Consider the following 12,703-nt stretch of genomic DNA (forward strand, 5'->3'; position numbering starts at 1 on the left):
GATCAGTGGTGATAATAATAATGGAGGTCCACAGATCCCTAGCAAATAAAACCACAGTATTTGAGAATGAGAACCTATATAGAATTTTGAATCTTTAGCATCCTTTTAAAAATAGACTTTAATCCTATCTCAAATGCCAAACAAAAATACCAATTAAATGTCATTTTCTTTAAAAATGAGGTGACCTTCTCTAGAAAAGGTGAAGCATTAAATGAAAATAACCCAAACCCTTTAAAGCAAAAAGGAGCCAAACCAAATTAACCTCCTATTACAGACCGTGCTCCCAAGATGAAACAAAGATTTAACTGCAGTTCCTGCATGCCCTGAGGAATATGTTCTCTCCGCATTTGCAGTGGGTTTGTGTCCGAGCCCTGCTCAGCTGTAGTGCTGCTTTCTGGCATTAGTGTGCACAATTGCTCCTTGCACAGCACCACACAGATCACTGTCACCCTGTGCCATTCCTGCCCTCCAGAAGTTCCTGTTTCATCCCCAGGAGCCGCCTTTCTAATAACTTTCCTTTCAATGCATGTCCCAGGTACTTTGCCAAGAAAATGCAAGAAAGAACTGCTGGCAGTAAAACTACGGAACAGACCAAGTAAGCAGGAGCTGGAAGACAGGAATATTTTCCCACGGAGAACAGATGAGGAAAGACAGGAAATCCGGCAGCAAATTGAAATGAAACTCTCAAAGTAAGTGCTGTGAATGAGAAGAGGGAGGAGCCTCCCTTTACAATGGATCATCCTCTGAGCCCCGTCAGATGGGGCACTGCCACCCACCCCCGGGTCCACTGCCTGCAGGGAACCATCCACAAACCAACACAGCACATTCTCAGCTGTCTGTCAGCCACAGGGGAAAAAGTCTTAACTCCCTCTTCAGTCAGGATTGCCTTGATTTCAAGGGAAAACAAGACAGAAGTCAATTTGGGAGACAAAATCCTGCCAAATCTACCTGCAGCTCTGCTGCTGCAATCAAGATTTGGAGGTCCTCCAGAAAACCCAGTGCTGTAACAAAAATAGTAGTATAATAATTTATCAACGGGATTTGGCTTTGTCAGCTCTAGCTGGATGTGAGGATAAAGGCAATTTTTAGAGCTGCATATTTACTGCCCAAGGGAAAGCTGCTGTGCTGGTGGCTGCACTGCTGCCTTAAGGCAGAAGCAGCATTGGCCTCACCTGGGGAAGGTGCCTGTGTAAGTCCAGCTGCAGGCACAGCAGGGATGCTCTGGTTTTGATCAGTAACCAGGGAAACAGGGGAGAGCTGTGACAGAAACAGCATCACTGTGGTGTGCAGCCTAAAGCAAAGATTGAAGGTAACCGAGAGGCTCAGACTGCACCATTTGGGTTTTGTGTGTGCTTTTTTAAGAGCTGCATTTGAATATCTGCAAACATGAATATTTTAGAGGAGACAAAGTGGATTGTTAAATAATCTGTGCTGTGCTGCCCACACGGGGACAGCGAGCGCTGCTCCCTGACAGAATGCTTGGAATCAAATTGGGAAACAAGGGTAGAAGCTCATTTTCAAGGCTTATTAAATATTAAATATCTCAAGCCTCTCTGAAAGAAACATTTATTGATATTTAGACTAACTCATTCATGTGCATGCTTTTGATTAAACTTTACCTCCGGGGACAGGGAAGGAGAACAAATGTGTGGATCAGAGCACAAGTCCTAATGGACCAGAGTTTATGGAGGAGAACATCTCTGCCTTCACCGCTCCTGCCCTCAGCTAAGGAATGAGCTGCTGAGGGAACACAGGAGGTTTTGGGTGCCCTTCATGGTGCCCCTGCAACAGCAGAGATGGAGTTACGGTCCCTCCAGTCTGGGTGACTGCACAGCAGGACTTTGCACCCAAAGGGGAGCAGTGCAGGTGGCAGATCCTGCCACAGAAAACATGTGCATCCAGACAAGCAGAAAAGATCCCCCTGCAATGTACATCGAGTTCCAAGAGTTACAGACAGAGCAGATCATAGGTGTGTCCCTTTAATCACCTCAGGAAGCAAAGATGAGCCGTGATCATCCTGACCTTGCAAGCCTTGTGCATGAGTTTCAGGGAAACACTTCACATTGCACCCCAATCATTAATTCCATTATTTTGGCCATTTGATAACTCATGAGATCTTTTCACATAACAAGAGCCTAGTTTAATTGCTTTAAAATACACAAAAAATAGTTTCCCTATTCACTGCATCTCTAAAGCCAAGTTCAACCATCACAAACTATTCACTGAATGAGAAGATTGTCATATCCAGCCCCATCTCATTTTGCTGGAACGCTTGGAAGGTCACTCTAGGCACTCTTTTCAGCCCTGTCAGACCACGAAAGGTCTAATGGAATTGCAGCTTCAGGTGCTGTAACTACACCCTATATCCCTTTATTTTCCTTTACCATTTGTCTCGCTCAATACTGAGCCTAAAGAACTACTGCAAGGGATGCATCCCCAGAGTCAAATGTCAGTACAAGGACTTGCAGAGGACACTGCTGGACAGGTGGAAGGGGCTGGTCACCACCAGGAGGAAGGAAATTTGCTGTGTGTAGGTGAATGCAGCTAAGGGAGCCTCCCCTGCCCGCTGTGATCTCATGCAGCAATCTGGGGTGCAGCCCATCAGTGCCACTGGTGATGTCTAGAGGATGGCTAAAAGCCATCTTTGTTCCAAGTGTTGGAAGTCAGGCCTTAATTTGGTTCCTTCTTCCTGGAACTCGGAAGACTGAGCGCATTTCGGGGAACAGACGGCACAGAGATTGCTGGAATAGCCAGGAAAGGCAAAACAGATTGGGAGCAGTCTCCCACACAACTTCCAGCACATATGTGCTGGCAGAGCTCAGCTCAGCTCTTAACTCATCCACCAGAATAGAACATGACCGTGCAAACAAGCTCAGGTGGTGGATGAATGCAGGAAAATATTTACAACACCAGGAAAAAGCTAGTGGGTGTCCAAAAAACCCAACAGCCAACCAACAAAGTAAAAATGAATTCTGGCCAAGGCCAAAGAGCCAAAGCCCTAGAGATATCCCTTTGGAGTTTCTGACTAGGACTCACCCCACAAAACCCAGGCCACTCCAGAGCCCACACTCAGAGCAGAGCCTGGCTGTGGTGTGGAAATAAAAGCAAACTGGGAGGACTGAAATTCTTGGATGAGCTTTTGAGGTGTTTGCACTCATTCATTTCACTGGTACTTGTGCAGCAGGGTCTCTGTGTGACAACTTGGAGGTTTACAGCTAAGGAACGTGGTGCTGGGGTGGGAAGTGCTGCCTGGGAGATGGGATCCAGCAGAAATGTCTGTTCTCTGCAGGGCTTTGCCACTACCTGGGCAGAAAAGAACAGCACGTTGCTGCTGCTGCTGCTGCTGTAATAGTAACACTTAGATAAGAGCAAATCACGAATCCATGTGCACCATCAGGCCATAGATCCGTGCTTAGTTAGATCAAAGAATGATCTGTGGGCAGATTAGCAAGTAGTTATTCAATGGCTGAGTGCATAAGAATGGCACATAACCAGGCAGTTGTTAACAGGGTCGATATTTTTCAGCACAATTGCAGGGGTTTGATGGTCTGGAGCTGTCTAGCAAATTGCCTCAGCCCCACAGCTGCCACAGCCTCGCTCTGTACTCCGGAGGGAAAGATGTACTGACATAGGTAATGTGCAAAATACACCAAATAATGGTGTTTATATAGCTTTAAAAATGGGGAGACAAAAGAACAGCATCCTCTCAAAACCGCTGTATTATTTGAGTGGTTCTGGTTGTAACACATTTCAACAGTAGCTGTGAACCTGCTGAGAAAAAGCAACTCTCTGCTATCACTCTGATGGGCGTTTATGAAGTCAAAGCTGAAACCCCTATTTTCCTTCACTTTCTCACTCGTTCCATCTCAAAAGAGAGATTGGGAAATTCTGTATTTTGAGACAAATTCTACTTCTAGAGCAGTGCAAATCCACTGACTTCAGATTTATTATTGATTGACAGCAGCATGAGGAGAGATTCCAGGATTCATTTATGTGCATCGCTGCTTCTGAAAAGTGCATATCCTGTATTTCATGCTCCCAGCCAATTTAATCTACCACCTGTTGCCGTGGAAACATGGACTTTTTCCTCCTCCTCCCTCCAAAACGGCAGCATTCCGGTTTTCCCTATGCTGTAGTGCTGCTTGTACTAATCCATGCATCCCCAGTGCCCCAGGGCATGGTGTACACTTGGAATAGTCTACTGTGCATTAGGCAGCAGGGCTCCCAACAGGTCTTGGTTGCATTATTCTGTGTTCAGAGCACAGATAATAAGCCCCTGATGGAATTCAGTGGATTGAGAGCTGTTTGTGTCACGAGGCAGAAAAGACATTTGCAAGCACGAGTGTCTGCAATATCTGCTTCCTGTCTCACAGACAGGCTTTGTTCTAGAAGGGGTTTCAGCTGAAACCTGGGGGAGTAGAAGACTTGCTAGACTGAAGGGTGACTCAGGAAAAGGTTGTTTAATCAAATTTGATATCTGACTGTTTAGAAACTTGATGTTTGAAGTGCTTGGGTGGCTCGTGCCTCTTGTGAGAATATAACCACAGTTAAAGACACTCCGGTATAACTTAATGTCTCAATGAAAACACAACTTCCTGGAAAAGGTTATACTTGTAATATTCATTTCATGTGCTGCTTCACCTCCCCTGGTATTTGTACAAGTACACACAATGCGTGTGAAGTGGCACTTAAAAGTTGATGGGGAGAGGAATTAAACACAGAAACGTGGGCAGAGGAATCAGACAGGAAGAACAAAGGGTTTGTGTGCACAGAGAGGAACCAAAACTTGGGCACCTCTAGCTGATCTTTGCCACATTGAAAACATTGGCTTGGGCAAGTGGATGATGCTGGGGCGAGGTTTCCTGGCAACAAAAAGTGAAGAGGAGGCATCTTTATTCAGTGGTTACCACATCTGGAATCTGTGGCTCCGGTGCTGCCCGGAGGTTCCTGGAGAAGCATTTTCGAGTTGACTCACCCAGGAACTGCAGAAGTAGCTAAAAGCTCACCCAGATGAGACCCTGGTTTGTCCCTCAGGTAACAGAGTGTGAAGTTCACAGTGCTGCTGGAGACAGAACAATACCAAGCAAAAAGCACTTCAGACTGGCAGCCTAAAAGCAAAACAGCACCACAGCTGAGCAAAGAGCACTCACAAGGACAATTTCACCTACTGACAGCACAAAAGCTGTACCATATTTCCCAAGGACAGCACATCCAGTGCCACTTCTCCACAGAAACCTCTCAGGGCAGCTTTGCTCACTGAAAAGGCATCAGCCCCTCAGACTGAGACATTCAGCAGGGAACTGGGCTGAATGCACAGAACTTGGGGGAACATTCTGTTTAGATACACCCAAAAAAGTGCTGTGTGGGTACATGTACAAACTACTGGTAGTCCTAATGCAGAAGTTTAGGAGATGCTGAATGAGCCCAGCCTAAGCTCACATGGGGAGATTAGCAAGAGGTTTCTTGGGGTGAATCTCTAACTGTGCTCCGACTCCCGGTCACTGGACTAAAAACCAGCGAACTGCCCTAATTTCAGAAGGCTGGGAAGACTTGACTCAGATTCATTGCAGAGACAGAAAGGCAGGGGGGCAGGTACAAAGAACAGATCAGCTGTCAGCACTAATTAGCTGTGTACAATTTAATGCATTTCATTACTGGGCAGGAACCATCCAGGTAACCATGTCGCTGATGCTAAAAATAACCCCAGCGAGCGCAGCGTGGGCGTGTGTGCAAGGCTCAGCTCCTCACACCAGACAGGAGAGCTAAATATAGAGCCACAATTTAATTCTGTGGGCGTGTGGGAGCCGAGGGAGTCTCCCGTCTCCTCACTCTGCTCCAGCAGGATGTGATGCTGGCAGGGGGAGCAGCTGGGGGCTGCTGTCAGACCTGCTCATGGCTGCAGGATTTTATTAGGAGCTTGCATGGCACCCATGTGCTCAGTGAGGATTTGGGATTTTTTTAAAATGGTTTGCCCCTTTTCAGTTATGGCTTCTGCTTTTCAGGCTATAGAAAAGAAAGATATTGTAAGGGATGGAGGGGGGAGCAGTAGGAAGAATGGAGGAGGTGCAAGTGAAGCTGGTTTTTTTTTTTTTTTTTTGGTGCTGTCCCCAGGATTAAGAAGTCCAGATCCCAAGGCATTACTCTTTCCTATGCTCTTCCTTGGTGTCAGGCAGTGGCACACAGCTGGAGACCCTGCTGTGAACACAGTGACAGACAGCACTGGTCTGGCAAGGGGCTGGGGGCTAGTGCTTGCTACCAGAGCTCCTGAGACAGCCTTCAGTGGCAAAAATCAGGAGGAAAGGGAGAAGACTCAAGTGTCATTAAGGTCTCCAAGTAATGAATAAATTCAGCCTCCTGTTTACATGGCTTTTCAAGTCCAAGGGAGCTGCAATGCAATTCAAATAAAGCATCAGAGAGGGTTAAAGTGCATCTGTACATGCTGTACCTTGACTACACTGTCCCCTTGTCCAAAGGACTGAGAAAGGTTTGTTCCCTTTCAGGTATTAAACCCCAAGAATAGAATGAACCTCACTAACACCAATCCCTGGTCAGCAGGTGAACCTGATCTCCCTGAGTCTGTGATCATCCCAGGCCCTCTGGACAGAAGTTCTTGAACCAGAGGTGCTTCCTTGCTTAAGCAGCACTTGCACAATTAATTATGGAGCACCCAGTCAGCTCTGGGCAAGAGCCATGATCTGCAGCTGAACCAGAATGAGCAATTTGCTGTCTCAGACCAGCCCACAGCTTGTCTGGCAGGCATTTTTGAACAGGCTAATTTATTTATAAAGGCTTGAAACAGGGTTGCCTTAGTCCTGTGTTATTTTCTGGTTTGAACACATGCACACAACCCAGAGCTGCTCTCAGTGCAGGACTGTATTACTGCGGACTCAACATTCACCTCCTGCTGAAAACGGGGGGTATTTGTGCAAACATGAGGCATTGTCACTGCAGAGGCAATAAATTCTGCCAGGCAACAACGTAAAGTTCCAAATTCCCAGGGCACAGCTGATTAAAGATTGTCTTCTGGGAAGACACTATCACCTTACACTGCTCTGTTCTACTTGCCTGGCTCCAGTGCTGGGAATTCCTAATCAAACCTGTTTTCTACAGCACAGCGAAGGCAAGGGCAGCAGGTCAGAGCACAGCAGGTAAGGGAAGGGCAGAGCAGCAGGTGGAAACACAGATAGGAATATCCAGGGCCTTTTCTGGGACACACAGTCAATTCCTCGAATAGATGTGGCATAAGTGGCACAAGAGAGACTAGAAATAAAAAAATCAGAGTGCAGAAAGCCGTAAGTATCACAGGGGAGCATAACCACATAAATAAACTTGCAGGAAAACTGCTTAAGCAAGTGTCATTGAGTAAGGAAGAAAGCCTTTTTGGGAAGAAAACAGTGCACTTGTTTTGCCCTGCCAAGCCGCCCACTAACAGCAGCACATGCTCAGCTCAGATCCCTTCCCAGAAATTGGGCACCTCCACACGCCTGAAGATGTGGGCTCTACCCCAGTGCTGAGACAAGCAGTCATAGACCAAAGAGGAAATGCATAAAATGCCAGTAATACTCTGTAATGCTTCACCTTACACCGGATTATGATTCAGGTCCTTGAGCTCGTGTGGGTCTGCAGCACAAGTAATTACCGAAAGAAATTACTTTAATTTAATTTGCAGAGCTTAATCGATAGAGACCAAAGTAAGCTGCTCTGGTTGTCACAGTGATTTGTGCTGTTGTGGGATGAAAAGCTGACCAGAACAAGGTGCTGTAACAATTGTGAGCTCCTGATAACCCAAGGGCTGGGCAGGGAGGGATTCAGGCATTCACAGTGCCAGCCCTCACTTTGTATAGGCATGTTACTGTGTCACTGAGAGGATTTAGGATTATGGTTTTTTGTGTTAGGTCTATTAATGAAATTCAGGGAAAATGTTTTCTGCACTTAAAGCCAAGCACTTACTTCACTGAGTTGGAAGAGAAGCCAGATGGGATGGACAGTGTGTATGTGAAAGGCTGTGAACTGCATAAGCACAGTCTCAGCCAGAAAAGGGTTTGGCTGCAAGTTTTTTAACACATCCATTTCAGATGAGCCACTTGAAAGCAATTGAGAACAAAAGAGAGGGGTAAAATTTGTATGTTGTGCTGGTTCTCCTCCCAGCTGCCTTTTAAACCTAACCAAATTTATAGACAGACTGGATATCAATGAGTGTCACCGTGACTGTAGCAGTGAATTGCCTGCAGAATACCTAAATGGTCACTTCTCCCACAAAATCTGAAATGTGGCTTGGTTTGGAGAAGAAAAAACCTCCTTACTGTGCAGAGCCACAGCTGCACACACTGTCCCTGGGGGCACAACACTGAATTATCCCTGCTTTATGGGGAGGGTTCTCAGATGAATCACCTGTACTTTCCCATGAAGAACTTGATCATATTTTTGGGCTCTTTTCCAAGAAAACTGTGTCTCAGTACATGTGATCCAAGGAAACTGTAATTCATACCCTGCAGTTTCTGGTTCACCAAATTCTGTGAGTTACTACAGTTCCCTCCTCCTGCAGCTCTGAGCACAACTTCTGTAGCCTGGTTCATTCAGGAGCTCAATTCCTCCAGGAATCAAAGGCTTGGGCTTGCTGCTTTCATATAGAAAAAACTGGGTCAGTCTAACACAGTTTCTATGTTTTTGAAATTACTTCAGAGGAGGTGAGGGAGGAGAAAAATGAAAGAAATAAACATTTAGAAAATAGGAGGTGGGAGAAGGAGAGAAAACAGGTCACAATAGAAGGTCACCGATTTTCGTCAACCAGTGCTCAATAGATGATGTGCAAGTGTATCAATTATTAAAACATGGCTCCGGACAAGTCTTTCTGATCCCATTGCCTGTGCCCACCTGGCAAGCTGCAGCTCCACAATCAGGTCTTGGGAGCTACTTGAGTCAGCCAGAGTACTGCAAGTTTCCTTCAGTGTCCGTTTTTCAGGATAATTAACTCATCCAAGCGGCCAGCAGAGTTCCTTGACCTCTGCAGACTCTGGAGAGTGTTTTTTTTTCATGGAAAGCACTCTTCATTTCTATCTTTTCCTTTAGCTCTCACACGTAACACACCAGAAAACAAACAAACAAAAACAAGGACTTTCAGGTTTATCAATCCATGCTCATGGCTTTATCCGGTGAAATTAAGGAGAAATGGACCACACCTTTGGAGGTTGAAGACTTCCTCATGTTGAAAGTCCACTTATGCAGAGGATATCAAGGCAACTGGGAAACAAGAACCAGCAATTTGGCAAAATCTGAGTCTTAAATCACATTAGAAACAGGTACTGCAATCTAATTAGTCCATTGTTCTGCAAAGATGTGCCAGTTATTTTGTTTTCTTAAAGCTATACAGAATGCTGCTCAGGCAAGAAACAAAGAACAGAATAAAACCGGAGTGCCTCACTGCAGAAAAAACCCTCTCCAAACCAAGACTACATGGCTCACAGATGAACCACCAGTGTCATTTGCTTGAGACGATCATATTCATTAAGCAAATTAAATTCTGAATGAATTAATACTTCATTAGTTTCTCAGAAATTTTGTTAAAAAAAAAAAAATTAAAGCCAGGCCCTCTCAGCAGTCTCTGCAGAAAGCAGCTGGCCTGTTGCACAGAGATCAGTCTAATTTGAGGGTATCTGCAAAAGCCACACTCTGGCCAGGCTACACTGCAGCCTTGTTATAATCATCCCTGGGAGTAGCTGCAGCTCATCCAAATACCACCCAGCTGGGGAAAATATCCTCCTTCTCAAGAAAAGGTTAAACAAACTAGGAGTGATGTGGTAAGAGAGGTTATATTTATGGGCGTTGTGCAGTTAAGCTCACAGAAATCCCTTTATCAGCCTGTTTACACCATAAAAGAAAAAGGTGACAGGGAATGATGTGTGTGGAAATGCCAAGCTTAGGTCTACAGGGGTGAAGGGAGCAGGAGGCTCAGGGTTTGCAGGGAGTTTTGCTGGAGGAGAGGCCCAGCACTGCAATGCTGTGACCTGCCGTGCATCAGCTGCAGTGACAGAACAGCTGCAAAAGGCAGGAAAGTCGGGGTCTGAGGGAGGGAGCGTGCACAGAGCCAAGGCCTGTTTGAGCTCTGAGGGTCACTGCAGCTTCCACAGCTCTGCCTGGCCTTCCTCAGCCTGCAGACCCTCCTCAGGCAGGGAACAGCTCTGAGGACAATCACGGAGGTGGCACAATGGGATCCTTCCCCACAAAGGTTTTGTGAGGCAGCCTTGAGCTTTGTCAGTGAGAGACGGTGCGTGTTGTACCACAACAAACCACGGCTCTAACGTCCAAACATGATGTTACATAATTGAATTCTTACATTTTATTCAGTTGAGGAACCTGGATGTCAGAAGATCAGATTATTCTGTTCTATGTGAAATTTGCCAGCAAATTCTATTTGGATTTTCGTGACCATAACTAAAAACAGGATCCTAAACAAAGTTAAGGAGAGTCCCAGAAAGCTCTGGGGAAGAGCAGACAGAATATGAGGATGACATTTAAAACTCAAATCCTGCAAATTTTCCAGTAAGTTAGCCTGTCTGCAGTGCTCAGTGTCACGCTTAGTGGCATCGAGTGACCAGTCATACTCCTCACCCTGTCCAATTTAAAAAGCAAAGAAAAACAGAATTACTGGAATACCACTTGCAGAAGGAAGTGAATAATTTCCCAGAGGGGCTGCAAATCTGGTTTTTCAGACACAACAGTTTGCCACACTCTCCTATTCTGTGCAACAGAGATAACCACGTAGACCAGCTTTTCAGAGCACTGTGAGAGCTGCTGGTGAAAGAGCTACAAAATTGATGATTATTGAGGGGACTCACACTCCTACAGATGTTTTGGGCCACGTCTTTGAGCTGTCAATGGAATTTCTCATTTCACTCTGCACTGAGAGCAGGAACACTCTTTGTATTGAAAAATCAGCAGATAACCTCGAGAGAAATTTTGAAAGAAGCAAAATATTAAAAGCAAATGAATGGGAGTGCAATAAAAAGCAGGATTCGGAGCCTGCTGTGGCTCTGGCCAGCCAAGGTTAGTGACAGTGTGAGGCCAGGCTGTTGGTCTAACCCTGCCCTGGAAAACGCTGGGCCAACATTAGTGTGCACAAGAGGAACAGAAAATAGTACAGCAGATGGTGAGATGCTGTGTGAAGGCAGGGATATCCCATCCTTTTGCAGAGGCTGTGTGGGTGAGTGACAGGCGAGAACTAGAAAGCACTTGCCTTGCCAGGGGGAGCGTTCCCAGAGAGATTCCTGCAGTCTGGGAGCAGGTGTGCAGCCACACACACGGCCCCAGCAGGGCCCGCCTGTCCCAGCAGCATTTGCAGCTTCAGAAATTGCTGTCGTTTAGGTTTTTCCTTCAGGGATTACACAAAGTACTCGGAGAGTGCCGCGTTTGCCTTGATTTACTTCAGTAATTAAGAAAGCTGCTCCTTGGCATCAAGCCTGACACTACAAGGTGTTTGCAAAAAGTGCCACAGCATGTTCCCTCCTGCTTGGAGCTCCTGGGTTAGGAGGTTCACAGCTCACACAGCTTGATACCCCCAGCTCTGGGGTCAATCCTCACTGCTCCTTGCAGAGGTTTATTTGCCACCTCCCAGACTTTGCAGATTGCCAAGGGGTCCTTGGTGTACACCTCCAGGTGACAGGGAAGGATGTTCTCCAGAACTCACAGCTTCTGGGGAAATTCCCAGCAGCTCACACCCACGGCAAGAGGGGCTCTTCTCAAATCGTTTTGCACAGAGTGAGGGGGAGGAGGAGAATTGACACACAGCTGGCTGCCCACACACACCAGTACTTTGTCTGCTCTCTGCAAATCCAGCTGTGGTTTCTTCCAGTGACCCAAATCCCACAGTTGCACATTGCAGTGGCATCTGTTGTAGGGGCAACTGTTTCTGGATTAAGTGCACAGTCCTGCAGGATCTTAGTGCAGCCCTGAGCATCCCAGCTGAGGCCAGGACATTCTGGGACACTTCCATCCATGGACAAGGTCTCAGTTTGTTGCCCTCTGAAATGGAGCTGGAGCTACAGATGGAACTGACATGTCTCTCTCTCATCCTGTCCCTGTCCTCACTGGCTGCCATGGCCGAAATTGCACTCCTGGCTTCCCAGGAAATTGAGTCACGAGCCTACAGACATTTCATTTTGTGCAGGGCACAAAGGTGGCTGACAAGCCAGCCTCAGCCTCCCTGGAGGAGAACAGGCACAAACATTCTATTAGGGATTGTTCATACAGTGAAGTTAAAACCCAGCTTTTTTCTTTTCTTACCTTTCCCCCGCCTTTTCTTATATTTTTATCATAACCCAGTAAGCACCCAGGAGTATGCAACTGCCACTAGGACAGGAAAGGCTCAGGTCAGTTGCAGTCCCCACCACTGGGCTGAGATTTGCCTCTGTCTGCTGGTTATTTCAGACTCCCTCCTGCTGCTCATGCAGTTGCTATCAGAGCTGATTTTAGCATCATTTCAGCAGTGGCAGATGTCTTTATTTAAAATGATATCATGGTAATAAACACATAATGGGATAGAACTAAAACTCTGGGATTTATATGATTGCTTTTGTTTGCCTGTCCTGAAGCATCAAACCCACAATGTTCTCAATTTGCCCAAGTCTGAGATATGCAGCATTGCTTTTTGCTTTTTCATTCTGCAGGAACACAAGGCTCCAGAGTTTTATTCCAAACTTGGAGGAAA

At 46.2% G+C, this 12,703-nt stretch overlaps 1 protein-coding gene across 4 annotated transcripts in view; it reads left to right on the plus strand.

Moving 5' to 3' along the window:
* Positions 1–12,703, plus strand: part of PHACTR3 (phosphatase and actin regulator 3) — a 100,913-nt gene that overhangs the window by 70,999 nt on the left and 17,211 nt on the right. For all 4 annotated transcript variants that reach the window (XM_066199023.1, XM_066199024.1, XM_066199026.1 and 1 more), the window contains exon 8: positions 536–689. In XM_066199023.1, the coding sequence (XP_066055120.1) occupies positions 536–689 (154 nt within the window). The remainder of the gene's footprint in view (positions 1–535; positions 690–12,703) is intronic.

Source organism: Chamaea fasciata, unplaced genomic scaffold, assembly GCF_029207755.1.
Source record: "Chamaea fasciata isolate MVZ Bird 193981 ecotype frontalis unplaced genomic scaffold, bChaFas1.0.hap1 SCAF_17, whole genome shotgun sequence".
Taxonomy (NCBI): Eukaryota; Metazoa; Chordata; class Aves; order Passeriformes; family Sylviidae; genus Chamaea; species Chamaea fasciata.